Source organism: Cajanus cajan, chromosome 2 (assembly GCF_000230855.2).
Source record: "Cajanus cajan strain Asha chromosome 2, NIPB_CcT2T_4, whole genome shotgun sequence".
Lineage (NCBI taxonomy): Eukaryota > Viridiplantae > Streptophyta > Magnoliopsida > Fabales > Fabaceae > Cajanus > Cajanus cajan.
The window spans coordinates 63425259-63446692 of record NC_138518.1 but is presented as its reverse complement, the minus strand read 5'-3'; the positions used below and the strand labels follow the sequence as shown (position 1 = coordinate 63446692).

At 34.5% G+C, this 21434-nt stretch overlaps 2 protein-coding genes across 4 annotated transcripts; both read left to right on the top strand.

Moving 5' to 3' along the window:
* The first annotated feature begins 3013 nt into the window (after positions 1 to 3013).
* On the top strand, positions 3014 to 11041 carry LOC109817867 (eukaryotic translation initiation factor-like protein). Its single transcript, XM_020383216.3, has 6 exons — positions 3014 to 3386; positions 3685 to 4705; positions 4837 to 5024; positions 9722 to 9758; positions 9962 to 10029; positions 10127 to 11041. The coding sequence occupies exons 1-6, from the start codon at positions 3289 to 3291 to the stop codon at positions 10611 to 10613; spliced, it is 1899 nt and encodes a 632-aa protein (XP_020238805.1). The 5' UTR covers positions 3014 to 3288; the 3' UTR covers positions 10614 to 11041.
* Positions 11042 to 13794: 2753 nt separating this feature from the next.
* On the top strand, positions 13795 to 19776 carry LOC109817866 (phosphoinositide binding protein). 3 transcript variants are annotated; one of them, XM_083068639.1, is made up of 4 exons: positions 13795 to 14104; positions 15642 to 15804; positions 15929 to 18337; positions 18446 to 19776. In XM_083068639.1, the coding sequence occupies exons 1-4, from the start codon at positions 13991 to 13993 to the stop codon at positions 19501 to 19503; spliced, it is 3744 nt and encodes a 1247-aa protein (XP_082924765.1). In that variant the 5' UTR covers positions 13795 to 13990; the 3' UTR covers positions 19504 to 19776. The 3 variants fall into 3 exon arrangements, with proteins under 3 accessions (XP_082924765.1, XP_082924763.1, XP_082924764.1); XM_083068637.1 differs by having other exon boundaries at positions 13796 to 14104; positions 15929 to 19776; XM_083068638.1 differs by lacking the exon at positions 13795 to 14104 and adding an exon at positions 14226 to 14827 and having other exon boundaries at positions 15929 to 19776.
* Positions 19777 to 21434: the final 1658 nt, after the last annotated feature.

Sequence of the window (21434 nt, the reverse complement as noted above, 5' to 3'; positions counted from 1 at the left end):
TTGAATAGACAACAAAAATTAATAACTCTATTAACTAACTAACTCCTATATGATTATATCTCTAACAGTCCCACGAGTTGGAATGTGTTTACAACATGTCCAACTTGGGATGAAAAATACAAGTAGCAAAACAAAGTAAAATATAACAAAAGATGCTAAAAATATATCAACTAAAAGTGTATAAAAACTAAAATAATCAAGATTCAATAGGCAAAAGCTTAACCATTAAGCAAAAGGCATAACACAAGGCTTAACTACTTAACAAAAACAAAAATCCTTAACCACCTAACAAGTAAAAGTAACAATAGTAAATGCTTAACCACCATAAGGCAAAAGCAATAAAGCTTAACTAGCACAGGCCAAAAATAATCGTAATCACTCAAGACAAAAATAAAACAAATTAATTATTAACCTTCTTACATGATAGAAGCTAAAAATCAAGCAAAAAAAAAGGAATACTAAAATCATCAAAGGAGTAAATCATTGAACACTTGGTATGCATAAGAAGCAATTATCAAGAAGATAACTATGGAACCATGTAGAATCTTCAAACAAAAATCTTCATCCACCAAGAACGAAAATAGCCAAATGAAAGTGCAAAAATGCTTCAAGAAAATCACAAATGTTTGTGGAACCTCCCAAGATCATGCTAAATTGGAATTTCCATGACACCAAAACCAAGTCGCTGATACAAACTATAATACACTTGTAGATTATGCTGGAGGAACATGAAAAAGACATTTGAACTTCTTGGAGCCTAAAACTCACAACACCAAGCATGTGTATTTTTTCGATGCAACTAGTACTTCTCAAAATCACCCAAGCTAACATGTGAGAGAGAGGGTAACAAATTGAATTTCTTTAAAAAAAAGAATATGAAAAAATCAATAGATTTTTTTTTGTATTCATGGTGTAAAGTAGAGGAAAATAAAATAAACTAAAAATAATCTATTGAAAATATGAATATATCATATGTGTACAAAAAAATTACATCAAGCCTTTATATAGACACCAAAACTAATAAATCTACTAACTAGCTCTTATGCAATTATATCTGTAACAAAAATGGCATTAGGGGGATCGAACCATCTTCCCTAAGAAGGGTTGTCCACTAAGCAGGGAAAATAACATCAAAGAGATTTAAACTAAAAGTAAAAGTTCAATTTGGGACCTTAACCACTTGTACTGACTTGTGTTGGTTTATATCTTTTAAGTTAATTATAGTAAAATTTATTAAACTTAAAGGGATGTATTGGATTAAGATTTTATTAAATTTTAAGAGATTTTTTTATTATAAAAAAGTCTTGTGGTATTCAATCAAGATTTTTTTTAATATAAAAAAAGTCATGTGACATTTAATAAAGACAATGAATGCTTTTTTAGGAATGCGTCAAAATTTGGTGGTATTTAATTAAGACTTTTTTTTTTACTTAAAAAAATATGTTGATATTAGAAAATATAAAGATTTCAATGGATATTTTAAATAATAATTTTTGTAAGACTTTTTAGTACATTTTACATGTAATTCACTTATCAAACAATCTCACAAAAATCTTGAAAGTTTTGTAGGATTTTTTTCCTATTCTATTTTTACTATTTTTTCCCTCTTTTAAATCTTTTCTCACTTTTCTTGCTTCTCTCCGTCATATTTTTTTCTTCTCTTTTTCTCTTCTGTCATTTTTGCTTTTCTCTCTCTTCTTTTCTTCTCCATCTTATTTTCTATTTTTTTTATTGATATATCTCATTTATCTCTTACTCTTTGTCTTCTTTCTTTTCTCTCTTTCTCTCCCACCTTTTTTTTGTTTCACTTTTCCCCTTTTCTCATTTTTTTTCCATCTATTTTCTCTTATTATTTTTATTCATCTCTCTCATTTATCTTTTTTTTTCTTCTATCTTTTTTTTATCTATCAATTCATGTTTAATTTATCAATATTTATTTTTTAGTTATTAAATATTGAAAATGATTTTTATATTATTAAATATTATCTATTTTAAAATTTTAAAAATTAACTATTTATTTTTAATAAAAATTAATATTGAAATATAAAATTTTGAAACATATATTAAAAATCCTCAAAATGAAAATGAAGTTTTCAAATATGATTGAGAAGATATTTAGTTTTTTTAAATTACGCTTCACAATTTTTAAGTCAGCCTCTATTTCTATTTAAGACACAAGTTAAACTTTTATTAGTATGTAATATTAAATAACTTTCTTTGTAAAGAATGTTATTTCGATGAATTTTTAATAGAATTAGTAAAAAAATATTTATCTTTAATGATATTATTTAATGAAAATCATAATTTTAAATATATTATTCAGATCTAAATGTATGAAAGAGAATATGTCAATACATAAATGACTAATATAACTTTTTAAATATGTGAAGAAATGTTAGTTAGGAGGATATTAAAGTCAATAATTTATCAAAAAGATAAAATTAATTATTTTTCAAAAGATAAAAAATCATTTTGATTTTACTTTTCTTTATTATTTATGTTATATTTTTTTAATTAAATATTTTAGTATTACAAATCCATGTTTTTTTTTGAAACCCATAAAATCTTATAATATAAATTCATTAAAATTCATTAAAATTTGAATTACAAAGTTTGGATTAAAATTCAAATTTTAAATTTTAAAAAAAATCATAAAAATCATAATATTTCTAAAAACATTTTAAAATTTATTAAAATTAATAAGATATATTCAGATTAAAATTATCTTTTAAAATCTTGTGATCCGATATTTATATAATTTTTTTTGAGGGATATTTATATAATTTTTATACAAATATAAAAATTATTGAAAAATATCTCTTAAATAATTCTTTATCTCTTAAAACATCTTTTTTATACATCGGAGGATTTTCGTTTTGCATCCTACAATGACAAAGTTTAGTCCTTTTACGTGGCAACATCCTATGGACAATCCCACTATACCGTACAACACAATAACAATCCCAAAAAAAAAAAAAAAAAAAAAAATTGAACACAATCAAATATCATTCGCAATCATTCTCACACAAACACTACTCACCCATCTTCTTCTTCACTTTCTTCCCAAATCCATCACCAATCGTAATCGCGCTCTTGTTCCTGCTCTTTTCCATTCTCACTCCTGGGCTTGCCCTCCTCACTCTTTCCCCTTTCCCACCCTTCGCTTCCAACACCAACCACGAGCCTCAATCAGTTTTAGGCTTTGGGATTGCGATTCTCTCTCTCTCTCTCTCTCTCTCTCTTTCTGATTTTTTTTTTTTTTAATAATTTGTGAGGGAGAAAGGAAGAATGTCGAAGAAGAAAGTCAGTGGCAACACCATGACGCTCAAGGACTTCCATGGTGGCTCCATACCCTCTGATCTCCCTCTACCTTCTGCTCCCGGCGTGTAAGCACCTCCCCTTTATTGTTTTTCCCCTTGTTTTCAACATATGATTATAAATTTTTAATTTTTCCGTTTTGCTTTGACTTGTCTTCGATTATTTGCGAATGGGTACCTCTGTTGATGCTGTGGTTGTGAAAACAAAAAAAAAAAAGGTGTTTGAGACAGGGATTAGATCTGTGGATTCCAATTGTGCATAGTTTTTCTTTTCCTTTGGTGTGATGAGGTTTTTTCATTGATGGATCTGTTTGTCGCTTTGTGCAATCCCTAGTAATGTGTTGCCCCTAATTTCGTTTTTTTGCAGGACTGTGAGGGCTTCAGATCGTCCTGGTTATGATCGGCCGTCGGCGTGGGGGACGGGGATGGGCCGGTCGGATCATTGGTCTCGGCCACACACGTCGCCGGCGACTAGGCATTATGACGACAAAACTCCGTTTCTGTCACACACTGCCCCAATTGGCAGGAATTTTGATGAGGATGAGAGGAAGCCCCTTGATGGTGTTTCTGCTCCAAGGAGGACAATCAGTGATGAGAGCATCCGTGGGCCGCCTTCTCGTGTTGAGGCGCGGCTGGAGTATGGACTGGGAGGGAGTTCATTGGGCAGGCAAGTGGCTCCAGTGTCTCAAACTCCGGTTGGGACAGGTAATTCATACTCGGCGAGGCTTACTGATGCGGCTCATGTGGGGATGAATCCTCAGAGTTTAGGAGGTAGTAAGGAGCAGGGAACTGCTGGTAGTAGTGGTGGTGGTGGTGGTTATCCCAATGCATGGTCAATGAGGAAAGAAGTGGCAAGTGCTGTTGAGCCGGAGCAGCCAGCTTGGTCTAGTGCTAGTGCTGCTTCGAAGTTGGCGCATGCTAGTGCGCTTGAGAAGGTGTCTTCTGGTAGATGGCAGTCAAAGGCTGTGCATTATCAGACGGATGCTGAGGTGGTTAGGTCTCCTGAAGTGGAGAATAGACCACGTGCCAATGTTAATGGCGTTGGTGTTTATAATAGGGTGGATGCAGTGGGTGAAAAGGAGTATTATGATGCAATGCTAGCTAGACATGCTGAAAGGGGTTTAGGCATTGATAATCAGATGCAGGGCGGTAGGAATGAGTTGTTGAATTATGAAAGATCTGGGGTTTCCAGGTATTCAGATGTTCGGCCGACAACTGCACCTTATCACTCTGACGTGAGTCAGCTGGCTCGAAATGATAGCAAAATTGTTGGGTCTGATTTGCAGCACCCCATGCCTTCTGAACCTATTGAGCGACCTAAACTGAAGTTGCTGCCAAGGGTAAAGCCACTGGAAAGTTCAGAACCTGCTGTTATGGAATATACACAGGTATTCACAAGTTAAGCTTATAAGATTCCCTTCTACAAGAGTATTTTTTTATTTTGGCAGGAGGATCGGGTGGTCAGCTTCTATTTATTCTTATATTTGTTTCATGAATTCTCTTATTTGTTTCATGGTAGGGTAATCGTCAGGTTAATGATTCTGGCCATGTTGAAGCTGTTTATCAGGCGCATGGCCATGCCAATTTTATGAAGCCTGTATCAGCTGGGACTGAAAGTGGGAAGGAGATAGGACAGCGCCCAAAGCTGAATTTGAAGCCTAGGTCTCAGCCCATTGAAAAGTTGGACGGAAACAGTGAAAGAGACAGGTCAGTTTCATGAGACAGTCAATTTAAGAGTTTTTAACTATTGTATATATATCTACTTTGTGGTGGTTGTGTTTGTGTTGTCTGTGAAACATTGCCAGTTGGTTACCTTATAGTGAACTATGGCCATCGGTCTACTACCACAGTAGATGCCTAAGATTACAAGAATAGCCCATCACTTGAAGTCTTAATACAGTAATATTCCTAAATCAGTAATATTCCAAATATGCACTGTGGAATACTTAATTTGGTAGAACATACATATTGGTAGAGTTGTTCATGGCCTGGCTTGTCCCACCAACTCGGCCAGGCCTAGCTCGAAGGGACTTTTGATGGGTTCAAGTTTAAGAAGTTAGATCTGGTGTATTTTGAGAATGGGTTCGGGCTATACTTGTGGTTGTCCTAACCCAGTTTAATGTTATATTTTTTTAAAAAATATATAATTTTTTAAACAATTAGGTATTAGTGATACAACTTCTTGTCTTAAACTCTTAATAATAAATGTTTTAACTATATCATACAATATACAATATTAATAGTGATATCATTTATCTTAAAATTTATATTATAAAATATTTCTTAATTGTAGGTGTATACTTTTCTTACTTCTACCATTTAATGGTATATAATGTTAAGATTAATATATTGTTGATGTCGGGTTGATCCAATTTGTCCCAAATATTATCAGGTTTTAATCGGGTTGTATCTGGTTCACAAATTTGACCCTATCAAAATTTTGGGGTGGTAGGGACATAGGAAAATCTGTCCCACAAACAACCCCTACATACATACTGGGTTTTTCAGGTTGGTTCACATGTCAGGTCAAATCCTAAACTAAATACAAGCCACCTATTGGTAATAGTTTAGAGGTTTAGGTTGTCTTCAGAACAGTAGAGAATACTTGTGTTTTTCTTTATGAGAAAAGAGATTCTCCTTTACTGCAACTTCAATATTTTCTGTTTACAATGATCAAGAAAGGAAGAAAATGTGATTCCAACACTTACCACACAAGTACACACATTCATACTCCTAAAATACATAAGAAAGAGAAGAATATGTTATAATTTCTAAATCAATTTTAAAATGAAAATAACAAAAAGGGGATTATTACCCTTGTGTACATGCATGAGGAATACTAACTTCCTCGTTCTTGTTGTCCATGAAATTGGAATTATGGGAAATCTTAGAAGTTTCCCTGTGACTTTGTTACTTCCATTTTCCAAAGGCTATAATTTTGTGGAATAGTTGTGCTCCCAAGAGAAGTGGGAAGGTTAGTCAAAGGAAGAAAAATGATTTTAAGTCTCAAAAGACTATTACATTGCTCCATTGGCGCTAGAAAAGGACTTAAATTTCTGTAATTTTTTTTAATGAATAGTAGATATAGAATGCTACTTTTGTCCGATGAAAATGGTGGTATGTTAGCATCTACATAAGAGGAAGGAGGTTAGTTAGCATTCCCCAGTCTGTACAGGAAAAAATTATTATCCCTGTTTTTTTTGTTTTTTGTTTTTTAAATTTAGTTGTTAATCAATTAACTCCTTGATGATGAGCCTCATCCAGTTTCCTCTATCTCTGTCTATTTTCCTGTCTGCTCCTTACTTATACATTTAAGTTTTCATTTTAATAAATTTATTCTATGAGATTAATTTAATACATTATCATTGTAAAATTTTTTAGACTGTCAACTAAGTAGAAATCACCCTAGATATGACTTTTAAAATAATTATTGGAAAAGTCAATATACGTGGGAATTTTTTGATTGGATGACAGTGTAAAAGATATTTACATTGCAGTGCATTCTTATTAAATTCTTATTCTATTTTATTCTATGAAACAAAATTTGAAAAGGAAACCTTGGAATTACATATATGCATCTTACATATAAGGAATTCTTTGTGTTTTCTGTTGTGAATTATTTGTAACTATAGAAATGGTTGCTAAGGAGCCTCATGACACAAAGAATGTATGACCTTTTTTCATTTTTTTTAACCCAGTGTATGCAGCACTTGTGGTTTTTTTGGTGTAATCAAACATCATACATATATTTAATACAGTCATTTCTCAATCATGGCCATGATCTGCCTATATGAAGGGTTATTTCTGCAGTTGTTTACAAGCAAAATGCATATGAAGTAATGATTATGTTGAACTGTGTAATATATTAATTTCATCTTGTGTCTTTTCTCAAAGCATAGCATAACAGTGCTACTTTAAGCAAAAAATATTTGGCTATTTAATAATTGTTGTGATTCAGGAATTGTGTGTGTTGTTGTACGCACACCAATCTTATTTATAGAGTGAATACAATAAATGATAGAGATACTAATCTCTTATATTATGGAAACTAATCTAATCATATCCCTAATTAATAGTAAGGATAATAACCATAATCATAGTAGTCAATAGCGGGCGGAACGGCCGCTATCGCGGCGCTCTGGAGCGGAGCGGCCCGACCCCGCCATTTGGATGTTGTCGCGTCGTAGATGAGTGTCGCGGCCGGAGCGGCCGTGTCGGTGGCGGAGCAGAGCGGCCAGAAACGCGAAAATCGCGGCGCGTTTTTGACCTACCCTTCATTAAGGGTAAGTTTGTCTTCCCGTTGGGCTTTATTTGCCCTAATTTTTCCCCCCTCTCGCGGAAATCTTGCTATTCTCACGTCTCCACTCCCTCTCCTCTCTCTCTACTCTCGCTGCCTCGCACTCCCTGGATGATCGTTTTTTCAGTCGTCCAGCTCCGATGCACAACGGTTTTGAGGTCCTCCAGTTCCGACGCTGTCGTCCAGCTCCGACGCTCGTCCAGCTCCGGCGTCGTCCAGTTCCGAGCTCGTCCAGCTCCGACGCGCGCCTCCAGCTCCGACTCCGACGCTGCGCCGCTCCAACTGCCCCCTCTGTCTTCTTTCTCTTTTCTATTCTAATTTTATATTTCAACAGATTTTTTTATTATTTCTCATTAAATTTAATTAAGCAATTTTTTTTTTAATTTCTGAATAAATATAATTTAGCAGATTTTATTTTTAATTTCTGATTAAATTTAATTTAGTAATTTTTTTTTAATTTCTGATTAAATTTAATTCAGTAATTTTTTTAATTTCTAATTAAATTCAGAAGATTTTATTTTTAATTTTTGATTAAATTTAATTCAGCAATTTTTTTTAAATTTTAATTAAATTTAATTCAGCAATTTTTTTTAAATTTTTAATTAAATTTAATTAAGCAGATTTTTTTTTTAATTTCTGATTAAATTTAATTCAGCAATTTTTTTTAATTTCTAATTAAATTTAATTCAGAAGATTTTATTTTTAATTTTTGATTAAATTTAATTCAGCAGATTTTTCTAATGCTAGTGAGGGTTATGAATTTGAGGGAGAGGAAGACTTTAATCTTGATAAAGAAGAAGATTAAATTATAATGTTTAATTTTTTACTTACTTAGAACTTTAACACTTTGTTTTGAAGACATTTTATATTATGTATTGTTTGAGTACTATGAACTTTTAATTATTAAAAATGTTTAATGCATGAAGTTAGAGTTTTTTTTAGCTTTTATATATATATTATTAATTATTTAATATATATAAATTAATATTAAAATAGCGGTTATCCCGCTCCGCGTCATCCCGCTATCCCGTTTTTAGGGTCGACCGCTCCGCTCCGCTATCCGGGATTGACTACTATGACCATAATATATGTATCCACAATATCTGTAATATATTCACAATATCTGTAACACTCCCCCTCAAGTTGGAGCATATATATCATATGCACCAAGCTTCTTACAAATGTAATCAATCCGAGGTCCTTTAAGCGATTTTGTGAACATATCTGCTAACTGGTCACCGGAGGCAGCGGTCAGAGGCGGCGATCGGAGGCAGCGATCGGAAGCGGCGATCGGAGGCGACGGCCACCTGAAGCGACGGTCGGAGTCAGCGACTGGAAGCGGTTGTAGGTGGCGACTGGAAGCGGCGGTCGGAGTTGGCGACCAGAAGCGGCGACCGGAAGCGGCGGTCGGAGTCAGCGACCGGAGGCGATGACCGGAGGCGGCGGTCGGAGTTGGCGACCGGAAGTGGTAGTCAGAGGTGGCAATCTGAAGCGGCAGTTGGACGCGGCGACAGGAAGCGACCAGTGGCGGCGGTGTGACGACCCAAGGTGGCGGTCGGAGGCGACAACTGAAGGCAGCAACCAGAGGCGACGGTCGGCAGCGTGGCAACTGGCGGCACGACGACCAGAGGCGGCGGTCGGCGGTGCGACGATCGGAGGTGGTAGCCGCCAGCGCAGCAGCCGACGACGGTCAGAGTGGGCAACCGGAAGCGGTGGTCGGCGGCGCAGCGATCGGAGGCGGTAGCCACCGGCGCGGCGGCCAGCGGCAGCCGGCGCGGCAGCCGGCGCGGCGGCCAGCGGCAGCCGGTGGTGGCAGCAAGGGCCTTTGCAAGAAGAGAGAAAAATATATTTTAAAAGAAAAACCTAAGCTCTGATACCATGTTGTGATTCAGGAATTGTGTGTGTGGTTGTACGCACACCAATCTTATTTATATAGTGAATACAATAAATGATAGAGATACTAATCTCTTATATTATGGAAATTAATCTAATCATATCCCTAATTGATAGTGAGGATAATAACCATAATATATGTATCCACAATATCTGTAATATATTCACAATATCTGTAACAATAATAATGGAATGACTTATGCAAATGTTTCAGGAATGCTTTATTTGGTGGAGCTCGCCCACGAGAACTAGTAAGTTTTTCCCTTAATATATTATCCTGAATGGCAGTTAAAATTTGTTCTTGAGTTTAATTATTTTATTATTATTATTATTAGTTTTTTTATGGTGTTGTGGTTGGGATATCCAGTTAAACAACCGTTTTTACTAATATATGTGCTGTAGAATGTGGCATGTAATGCTAATTGCAGCAATGACATTATTTTATTTCCCACAGGTATTGAAGGACCGAGGGATTGATGATGTTGCAAAAATCAATTATGATGTGGTCGAGCATTCAAATAGGTAAGGGCCTGTTTTGTCTTTCTATGTACCATACAATTTGACTCAATAGTGATCCAAGTCTGATTCAATGCTTGTCAATAAATCATGGTGTGTGAAGGGTTGAAAACAATATTTTGAGGGCTGAGAAACATCCTGACCATTCAACCCAGACTCGGTACAGTGAAAAAGCGGAGGATGCTCATCTTGATCAAAGGACAGGCAGAAAACCGGAAAGGAAGGAGCAAAGGGCAGATGGTGAAAAGGTTCATACGCCGAGGAGGAACTGGCGAGGTGATAATCGGAGAAATGGGAGGGAGATCGATAGGCCGCAGCAGCCCAGTGAGAGGCAACCTTCACCTGAGACATGGCGTAAGCCAGTGGAGCAGCCTAGATCATCTCCGGCTGGTGCTGCTGGCATACGGCACAGTAGAGCAGCTTCGGCAGTTGAACTTGCTCAAGCATTCTCCAGATCTGTATCAGATCCAAAAGTAAATGATAATAGGTTTCCAGGTCAAAGGGGGCTGAACACTGGCAGCAGCAGGGCACAGGTGCCTTTTTCACGACTTGTTGGTCCTACATCAAGGCCTCAGATCAATGGTTATTGAGTCTTTGGTGGATAATTGAAACTCATCAAAGACCAATTTCTAGGAGACAGCATTGGATTCACGGAGAGTGGAATTACAAAACACTTCATGGAGGGGCTGTGGCTTTGATTATTTTCTCCTCAATCACAAGCACGAGTGAGAAAGTTAAAACGATTGCCAGTTACCTAGCGTTAGTTATGACAATACCAGTTTACAATCACCATGTTTTATCCTTTTTTTTTTTTTTCCCTTGTCCCCATATCATTTGCTTCCAGAACACTAATTTATTTTTCTTGGTCATTGTGGTGGAGGTGAAAGGGCTGTTGCCTAATGAAAACATTGTAGCATGATTAACTCCATAAAATTGTTCTAGTTTCATCATAGTTATCTTGGACAATTTATGGATCATGATCTCGGATTTCTAATTTGAAATGATTCCTTACTGCTCAGCTTATTGCTAGTTTATCTGCAAAGCAGTAAATTTTGACAATATATCAAATATTTTAGGCCAAAGTCAATCGTTCAGTTTTATTTTTCGAGTGGGGAAACTTTCTTTTTCTTTTTGCAATGGTAACTCCAACCACATTATTGGGCTTTGTTATTCTCAAACGCTTTCTATTTTGTTAAATTTACATTTCAGCTTAATATATTATTTTTTAAAAAATATATCTTATACCGAGACATTTCTGTTGTGAATAGTTACAACGGAAATTTGTTTGTGTTGTGCAATAATTGGTAGTAAGGTCACTAAATTGTCGTAGAACCCTCTTAGATGGGACATAACGAGGGACGAGATATAAAAAAGTTTTAGAAAACAAGAGATGCTTTGGAAGGCTTGCTCCTCGTAGGATGTCGGAATTCTAGTTGCAATTGATCTAGTATTGACCTTATTGCCAATGAGCCAATGAAGTCCTTCAAAGGGTGTAAAAGATGACTCAGTCCAAAGTCGTTTTAGGAGAAGAGTTATGCCAATTTAGTCCGGTCCAAACGAACGAATCGATCCAAATCAGGCTAATAATTTTTAAGCCTTTTTTTTTTTGGTTCGTGCCTGGAGTATTTACCGCCGACAGCAGTGACTAATCTTCTCTCTACGTTGGAGGCACCTCAAAGAGTGAGATAACTGACCCCAAGATTTAACGCGGCTGCATACACAAGGCAGGATTCGAACTCCTGACCTTGCTTAAGCGTGGATCAACCCCTACTGCTAAATCACACGCTTGGGGTTAATAATTTTTAAGCTTTAAATCTATGGGATCTATTTTGCATAATATTTTTTTTAATTATTTTCCTTTTTAAGATTTAAATAAAAATAAAAATAAAATAAATCAAGTTAATTTGATTGGCTCCCAACCCATTTAGCACCTTTACTCATAGGGTTCTATCTCAAAATTTTCATCATCTTAACTTGTGCCACTTAGAGATGGGTTGACGGACCGATCAAATTAATACATACAAAATTTCATGTTTTTTTTAAACAATTGCAAAATTTAATTAAAAGATTTATGATATAAATTTGTCATTCAACTTCAAAACTACAACACAAAAATGATAAATTACAAATTACTAAAAGTCTTTCTTTTTTAATCAAAATTATTATAAACACAAAATCATAATAATCTTTAAGAACAACAACACAGGTACTATAATCCTTTAATAATAAGACTATACCATAAAATAAAGTAATATACATCACAATTTACAAAACAAATAAAAAATAATACTAAATTAAGCAAGTTAGCGAGACAACTAGGTCAACCTGGCCCAAGAGGCAAGAATCTTCACTCAACTTTGTTAATTTTTCTAATTAGACGTAGGTAAAAAATGCTAAGCTGGTCATACAAGAAAGCTGACATTAATAGTACTTCAATAATAATAAGACTATACCATAATACAAAATTGTGTTAAAGTACTAATAATCCTTCAATAATAAGACTACACTGCAACACAAACTGACATACACCACAAGTTACAAAATAAATTAAAACTAATAATTAAGCAGACTGGCAAGCCAACCCATCTCGACTACTAATTGGCCCAATAAACAAGAATGTCCACTTAGTTCTACTAATTTTTTACAGGATAGCGAGTCACGACATACTTTTTCGCCCTAATCAATATGCATCATATAATACAAGTCGACAATGTTAAGCTTAGCCATTCAAGAAAGCCGACACATAGGAATTCCATACATACTTGTAGCTTCTATAAAGATTGTGAAAAAGTCCCATGGAAAAGACGAGCACATGTGTGGGACTCTAGTGGGAAAAAGTTGTGTAACCAACTAAATATAGGAAATAAGATTTTGTTGCAAAGATAACTTAATTGACATCCACACATGAACAATATTTGTTGTGCAACCATTGGAATGTCACTTGTACTCCTTCAATGTTGTGATCAACACTAATCTCATACATCAAGATATTAATTGTCTCATCAGGAGAAGACTACTCATGGTAACATAGTGCACCAGTAATATGTATGTGTAGGAGAGATGACTCAACATCTAAAGTGATGGTTGTCTCTTATGTATTTGTTCTATTCATTATCAAAACCACAAAATATGGCGTTGCTTACAATGGAATAACATTCCTATATGAGCAAGGTCAACCTTAACCCTTTCAAAATGATTATATTTAAGGAGAAAGAGAAAGTATAGATGTATAGTGAGGGAGAGGGTAAAAAGGGTTAAAAGTATTTTTGGGAGGATTAATATAGTCTTTTCAAAAATAATAAATGGATATAAACATAAAAAAATTCGTGTAAATAACATTGATCCAAATTACTTTTAGATCACAAACCAATTAGTAAAAGGTATAGATGTTTTTTTTGAAGTCAACAAATTTTTTTAAATAAATTACACGTACTTTTTGAGATTTCGCAAGATTATATTAACATTTATGTTTTATTAACATGAAATTATAATATTTTTCAAATAATCAGTAAGAGATGTAATGTAATGCTTTTTAAATAACTAAAGAATTATTATAAAAATAAAAAGTAGAAATTATTTGTGCAATTTCTCAAAATCTTATTAGTATTTATGTAATTGATTCAGTTTTTTATTTTTATTTTTGGTTAATTAAAATTCCTTAAACCTTCGCGGCTTAGCCCATCACTTATAGGCCATATCATTTTGGTTTCATCCGTAATATATACTTTTTTTTATTTATAAATATTTTGAATTAAGAAAAAACGACGACGTACTTTGTATTTGACAATTACGAGCAAATTGGCGTACGGGAACCAAGCGTGAACTCATTTTGCGATCTTCATCGCCAACCATCATCACTTTTTCTTCTTCTTCTTCACTTTTTCATCACTGTGACAAAACGCGGTTCTGTATCTTTCTTTTTGATTTCTAGGCCTTTTGATCTCAAGAAGACGTAAAAAGGAGCAACATGTTGGAGAAGATCGGGTTGCCGCCAAAGCCTTCGCTGCGAGGGAATAATTGGGTGGTCGACGCCTCACACTGCCAGGGCTGTACCTCTCAGTTCACCTTCATCAATCGCAAGGTTATTTCCAATTATCATTTTTCATTTTCGATTTCCACTTTTTTCCTGTATAATTTACTTTTGGGGGTTTTCCCGAAGGCTACATGTAGACACTTTTTGCAATTAGAGGCAAAACCCATGTTTAATATTCCCTTCAGAATGCTGGATTTTATGTGGGTATTTCTGAAAATCTGAAATTCGATAAATTTTCGCTTATTTATTATTCATGAATGGTTAGTACTTCGTGGCTGATGTCGTTATGCTAGTTGGTTCTTGGCTTCCTGTGTTTGGACGTTTGTGTTTATTTATGAATTTTTGTTTTGTATGGTACGAAAGACTGAAGCATCTTAAAATGTTAGAGCCATTTTGGATACAAACTTAAAAGCACACTTTAGCCTCGCTACCGGAAAATACTGAGCTGAGAAGCTCTCAAAAGTGCTTCTAGTTTGTATCGAAATGGACTCTTAAACATTACAAATAATACACGTTCAGATCAATATAGTGAGGCTACAAGAGATTAAGAAAAACCAATCTATTGCCATTGCTATTTGATTCCTTCTCGTTGTAGTCGTTGCACCGGCATGATATTCTCACTCGGTTTTCCAAACCCTCACTCTTAATGCTCGATGGTGTTGTACACGGAAGAAAAGAGTAGGTTCAGTTACCAAAACAGATAGCAAAAGTGGTATTTATTGAAATCTTTCCATCAGAGAGCTCAACTTACACGGTGCAATGTTCACAAATGTGGGTTCCAGGTTTTTCTAACCAAATATGTTTCAGAGACGTTGCTATTTGATAATGGGTCGAATATAAGCTGAAAAATGGACCACATTATTGTAACAACTTCCGGTAACAGTTTTAAACTTGAAATACCAAATGTTTGCTCCCTAATATATCAGAAATTGGCAACATGGTTCAGATGGTCAATTTCGTATTAAGTTTGCACATTTTTTTCAATGAAAAGTGATTAGAACTTAGCTGGGGCTTTCGTGGATCTGTTTGGGATAATCAGGTTAGGCTGATTGATTTTCTTAACCAGATTAGTTAATTGCATGGATTTTCTGTGAATGTGATTAAGAGAAATATTCTATGGACAAATTCTCTTTGCTATGTGAAGCCATGTTTAATAGCAGTTCATTTGCTGCTCAATTTCCTCTTAGGAGTGTATAAGTGAAAATTTTGCTTTGCTTTCTCGTAGAGTTAGGAAGTATAAATTGTTTGTCACATTACAGAGTTTTGATTCTCCTTCCTTTGTGCATTGCATCTGTCACTTGCCCAAGAGAGGATATAACTTAAAATTAATCATGCTTGTAGCTTTCCCAGTTGAATCCTTTTATCAGACTTTTAGTTTGAAGCTTCAGGGAATCCTTGGTTACAATAAATGAATAATACACATGTCGATTTCATTTCATCATTTTTGTGAAACATGACATGCTGTGTACTGAAAGATGATTTTCCATGTTTGCTTATTAGATGAAGAAGCTGATTGAACTTAAAATTGAATTCTTTGTCCAAAATTTATTTATTTGCATTTTTGCAATTTTCTTTTATGTTTCAGCATCACTGTAGGAGGTGTGGGGGAATCTTTTGCGGCAAATGTACTCAACAAAGAATGGTTTTACGCGGACAAGGTGATTCGCCTGTGCGTATATGTGAACCTTGTAAGAAGCTTGAAGAGGCAGCACGATTTGAGTTGCGACATGGACGCAGACCTGGGAGAGGTATTTTTATTTATTTTACTTAATATGGATTTCAAGGTTATTCTATTTTATGTTAGAGTAGCACATCTTATTCTATTTTACTGCACTGTTCCATACTTTTAAATATTCTTTTCAATTTCTTCAGGAAGCTTGAAATCAACACCTAGAGATGAAGATGAAGTTTTGAACCAGATTCTTGGTCAAACCAGTGACAAAGTTCCTAGCAGACAAAGATCAGTTGGTGTTGCATCTTCTTCGAGTACTTCCGATTTTGATGGAGACATACAAAATGTTGTCTCAGATGATAAGCCTAATGTTTCGGGTGTTGATTTGGGATCCACCACTCCTGATGAGTTACGTCAGCAAGCTTTAGAGGAGAAAAAGAAGCATAAAATTCTGAAAGGAGAGGGAAAATCTGAGGAGGCATTGAGAGCTTTTAAGAGAGGGAAGGAGCTTGAGAGGCAGGCTGATGCTTTGGAAATTCATTTAAGGAAGACTCGTAAGAAGAGTTTGCCTTCTGGAAACTTATCTGATGTGCATAACAGAGGTGTTCCTCTAGAGTCTGACAGAAAAACAAAGTCACTTTCTCATGTTGGTAGAGAAAATGATGATCTTACTTCCGAACTTAGAGAGCTTGGATGGTCTGATATGGATCTACATAATGAAGACAAAAAGTCATCAAAGTTGAGTGTGGAGGGTGAACTCTCATCAATAATTGGAGAAATCTTTACAAAAAGTGGTGAACAAAAGGGCAGCAAGATTGACAAGTCCCAAGTTGTTGCTCTGAAAAAAAATGCTCTAATGCTGAAGCGTGAGGGTAAGCTTGCAGAAGCCAAAGAGGAGTTAAAAAGAGCTAAAATTTTAGAAAAGGAACTGGAAGAACAGGAACTCCTTGCTGAAGGCGAAGATTCTGATGATGAACTATCAGCATTAATTCGTGGCATGGATGATGATAAAGGATTTTCAGATCTGCATGATCATGGACATGGTTTTGATTTTGAACGCCTTTTGGCCGTTTCTGATGACCTTGATGGTAATTTTGAAGTGACCGATGATGATATGATGGATCCTGAAATAGCTGTTGCCTTGGAATCATTAGGTTGGACTGAACCTGAAAATACATCTTCGAAGTCTCAAACCTTGGACAAAGAAGAATTGCTTAGTGAAATTCAGTCTCTTAAAAGAGAGGCTCTTAATCAAAAGCGAGCAGGTAATACTGAAGAAGCAATGGCATTCCTGAAAAAAGCAAAGTTATTAGAAAGGAGCCTTAACAGCTCGGGACCTGAAGACTATAATTCTCTGTCACAAAAATCCAGTGCTGTAAGGAAAATTGTGAGTTCTGAAATTTCTGGTAATGGATCTGACTCCATTCAACTAGATGATACAAATACTAGTGCAACTAATAATGTTGCTTCCACGGTGGCACCAAAAAGCAGATTGATGATTCAAAGAGAGCTTTTGAGTTTGAAAAAGAAGGCTCTCACATTGAGAAGGGAAGGGAAAATGAATGAAGCAGAAGAAGAAATGCAGAAGGGGGCAGCTCTTGAACGTCAGCTGATGGAGATGGATAAGGCTTCTAATCTTAAAGCATCACAGAAAAATACTGCTGATAATGTTCCACATACAACACATAAGCATGCTGATTTCAGTAGAGATGTGCCACTTGAGGAAGGAAATGAAGATGATGTAACAGATCAAGATATGACTGATCCAACGTATATTTCACTCCTTAGTGACTTGGGTTGGACAGATGACAATAATGAACTTTCTAATTCTCCAAGCAAGCCTTTGAAGAAAGATGATAATCATGTTGTTCCAGTCAAGGATGCTTCTCTAAGTAGGCATTCTACAAATATCTTGGTTCAAGCTCCAAGAAGTAAAGTTGAAATTCAGAGGGAACTCTTGGGTTTAAAGAGAAAGGCCCTTGCTTTCAGGCGTGAAGGGAAAACTGAGGATGCAGAGGAAGTTCTTCAAATTGCCAAAGAATTAGAAGACCAGATGGCAGGGATGGAAGCTGCAAACGATAAAGCACAGGTTGAGGCTACTGTGATGAAAGGCGGACTTTTCAATCCTCCAGTTGATGAAGAAAGGGATGCGGTTGTTTCAGAAGAGGATATGCATGACCCTGTCCTGAATTCAATGCTTACTAATCTAGGGTGGAAGGATGATGAATCTGAACCTGTGACCATAAAAGAAGAACCAGTTAAGGAAGCTACTGGTAGGTCTAAAAATACTGTGGATCTATCTTCACTTGATTTCTCTTCAGGCATTCCTGCTACAGCTTTGAGAAGCAAGGTAGAGATTCAAAGAGAACTTCTAGTATTGAAAAGGAAGGCACTTGCTTTTAGGCGCAATGGAGAGATAGAAGAGGCTGAGGAAATTTTAAGGAAGGCCAAAAGTTTGGAAGCCCAAATAGAAGATTTTGGGACCCAGAGCAAGGACTTGTCACTCAAAGTTTCCAAGGATGAATCATCTGACTTCCAGGAAAGGCATGGAAGTTTGGAAGCTGCTTCTGCAGTTGATAATGCTTCAGCCTCATCCGTGGTTTGGTCAAGTAAGAATAGTTCCGAATCAACATTTGGTTTAGAAAGAATCAACGAGACAAATATTCCCATCTTAAGGAAGTCTGATAATTTAATTCCCGCAACCTCTCACTTTGCAGATGGTAAGCATTCATTATCTGCTGATGGTAGTACTTCAAGTGAAAATCTTTCAAAAAAGATGAAAGCAGAAAAAAGCATTGGTCGTAGCTCCTCATCTGACCACGCTATGGATATGCTAGATTTACCTACTGGTAATAGTTCTGAAATCTCGACTCAAAAACATAAAGAATATAAACTTGGTTTAGCTAATTCATCTCAAGCTGGTCCTGCTATTCATTTGGACTCTTCAGTGAATTTCCACCAAGATCAGGAATACATAAACAGTAATACAACTCAAAAAAGAGATGTGGCTGATGCAATTGAAAAGCCAAACATGAAAGAGTCAAATGCTGTTCAGGATTATGCTTCTCAGCGCCATCTTACCTTGCGTCAGGACATTTTGGCTCATAAAAGAAAAGCAGTTACTTTGAAAAGAGAAGGGAAACTAGCAGAAGCTAAGGAGGAACTCCGGCAGGCCAAGCTGTTGGAGAAGGGCTTGGAGGATGAAAGTATGCAGCCAGACACTGCCTCTGCGAGCAATGTTTCCCATGCATCAAATGTCGTACAAAAGAAACAAGAATCGTCAAATGTTAGTGCAAAACCATTGAGTAGCCGCGATCGATTCAAATTGCAACAGGAGTCTCTTGGGCACAAACGTCAAGCTCTAAAGCTACGGAGGGATGGCCGAATAGAGGAAGCCGAAGCCGAGTTTGAACGGGCAAAGGAAATTGAAACCCAGTTGGAGGAGTTGACAGCTCAAGATTCCAGCAAGTCAGATGGTGTAGATGATGTGAGTGTTGAGGACTTTCTTGATCCTCAACTCTTATCCGCTCTTAAAGCTGTTGGAATTGACAATGCAAGGGTTGTGTCAAAATCCCCAGAAAGGCAAGAGGCTGCAAAATCCAATGCTAAAGTTGAAAACTCCAACCAAGAGAGAATTCAGCTAGAAGAAAGAATCAAAGAAGAAAAAGTCAAAGCACTTAATTTGAAACGTTCTGGGAAACAAGCTGAAGCCTTAGATGCTCTTCGACGTGCCAAATTGTATGAAAAGAAGCTAAATTCATTAACATCTGATTGATGATGAAGTAAATACTGCAACTTCAAGGTGGTAAGTCCTCCCTTGTTCCAATTGGTAGTCACTTTTAGGAGGACTAGAAGGTGCACAGGAAGTTGCTCCTTTCATTACATGCATGTTTGCTTTATTATGTTCAAAAATATTGGAGAATATATACATGTTCGATCATTCGCAACTTACAATTTTCAAATGTGGTTCTAAATATGAAAAGATGTTGCATAACTATGATGTGTTTACATATGTTTTAAATTTTCAAACATCGTCATTCCCACGACACATTGCAAGCGTTTGCCACTGGCACCGTAAGAGTCTGTGATGTTTCAAATAACTGTTTAAGGTTTCTGGTGCTAATTAGCTGCAGATATAGAGCATGCAGTGCTTGATGCGCACAAAGTGGACTAGCTTCAAGTATTCTCCTTAAGTAAGTAAGCTTTAGCACGAATCCCGGAAATATGTTAATGGAATCTTTAGTTAAGTTATGAAGGGAAATAAAGGGAGGATAATTTTTTCATTTTTAATGAACGCTTATTTATTTGATATGTTTAAAATAAAAAATAAAAAGTTAAATTATATTTTTATTTTTTTTAACTTATTTCTTATATTCATTTTGGTCCTTTATTTGTTAAAATATTTATTTAGGTATTTTATATTTTATATTTAGATTGATTTGATCTTTTAAAATAATAATTATTTTATTTTTAATTGATTCAAGACGTGATATTTGTAAAATAAAATTTATTTATATAAAAATTATAAAATTGAATCGATGTTCAAATTTAAGAGTTATAAACATAATAAAAATTATGTGATATATATATATATATTATATAAGAGATTTATAATAACATTGGTGTAATTTTTATTAAATATTACATCGTTTAATAACTTTATTTTAAATGTGAATTTTATAAATTTAACCGTTTCATATATATAAAATTTTATATTAATTTAAGATACTTTGATACTTCATTTTTATAAAATAAAATTGATGTGATATATTCATTTTAAAATATATTAAAATATAAACACTTTGATTACTTTCAAGTTATTCAATTTTAACAAAATTTGATATAAACATATAAAGTGATATGAACTTTCAATTTAATAGTCGAGTTTACAAAATTTAAATTTAATATAAAATTATTGAACGGTGCAACACTTAATAAAAGTTACACTGGTATTATTATAACCTTCCTCATATATAATTGAATATTATGAGATCAATTTTAAATTTTAAATAAGTTAAAAAATAATTTAAAATAATTTAAAAAATAAAGATAATTATTATTTCAAAGAGATTAAATCGATTCAAAATTAAGAGATAAATGATTAAAATAAATACTATAAAATAAAAAAAGTAAATAAATTTTTAAAATAAGATAAAAGATAAAAATATAATTTTGTTAAAATATAACAATAACAATAAAAGACTTAATATGACTTTGATTAAAAAAAAAAGTCAACTAAAGCGATTAGGTTGAAATTAGATTAAATTAATATTTGAATAAATTAGAAATACTTACATACAGGTAATTATGTACGATTTAAGTTGTAAAGCTTCAAAGATGAAAAATTTAAATTAAATGGTACTTTATAGTGCATACTTTTAAATAACTTACATTAATATTTAAATATTGATATTTAAATAAATCATGTCAACAAGTTTATAATATCTTTATAATTTTTTTAAAAGTAAAAGTTTTTAAAAAATATTATATAATATTAAATGAATTTAACTTAAATGAACAAATTTCGTAAAATACATTGTTTGTTATTCAATTTGAGATTATAAATTTGTTGAGTTTGATAATGACTATTTTAAAAGTTATATTTGATAGATTTTCAAATTAATATTTGGTTAGAAAATCTTTACATTAACAAGATATGAAAATTGAAGTTATTAAATTAAGTAAACTTAAAATTAAAAGTGTTGG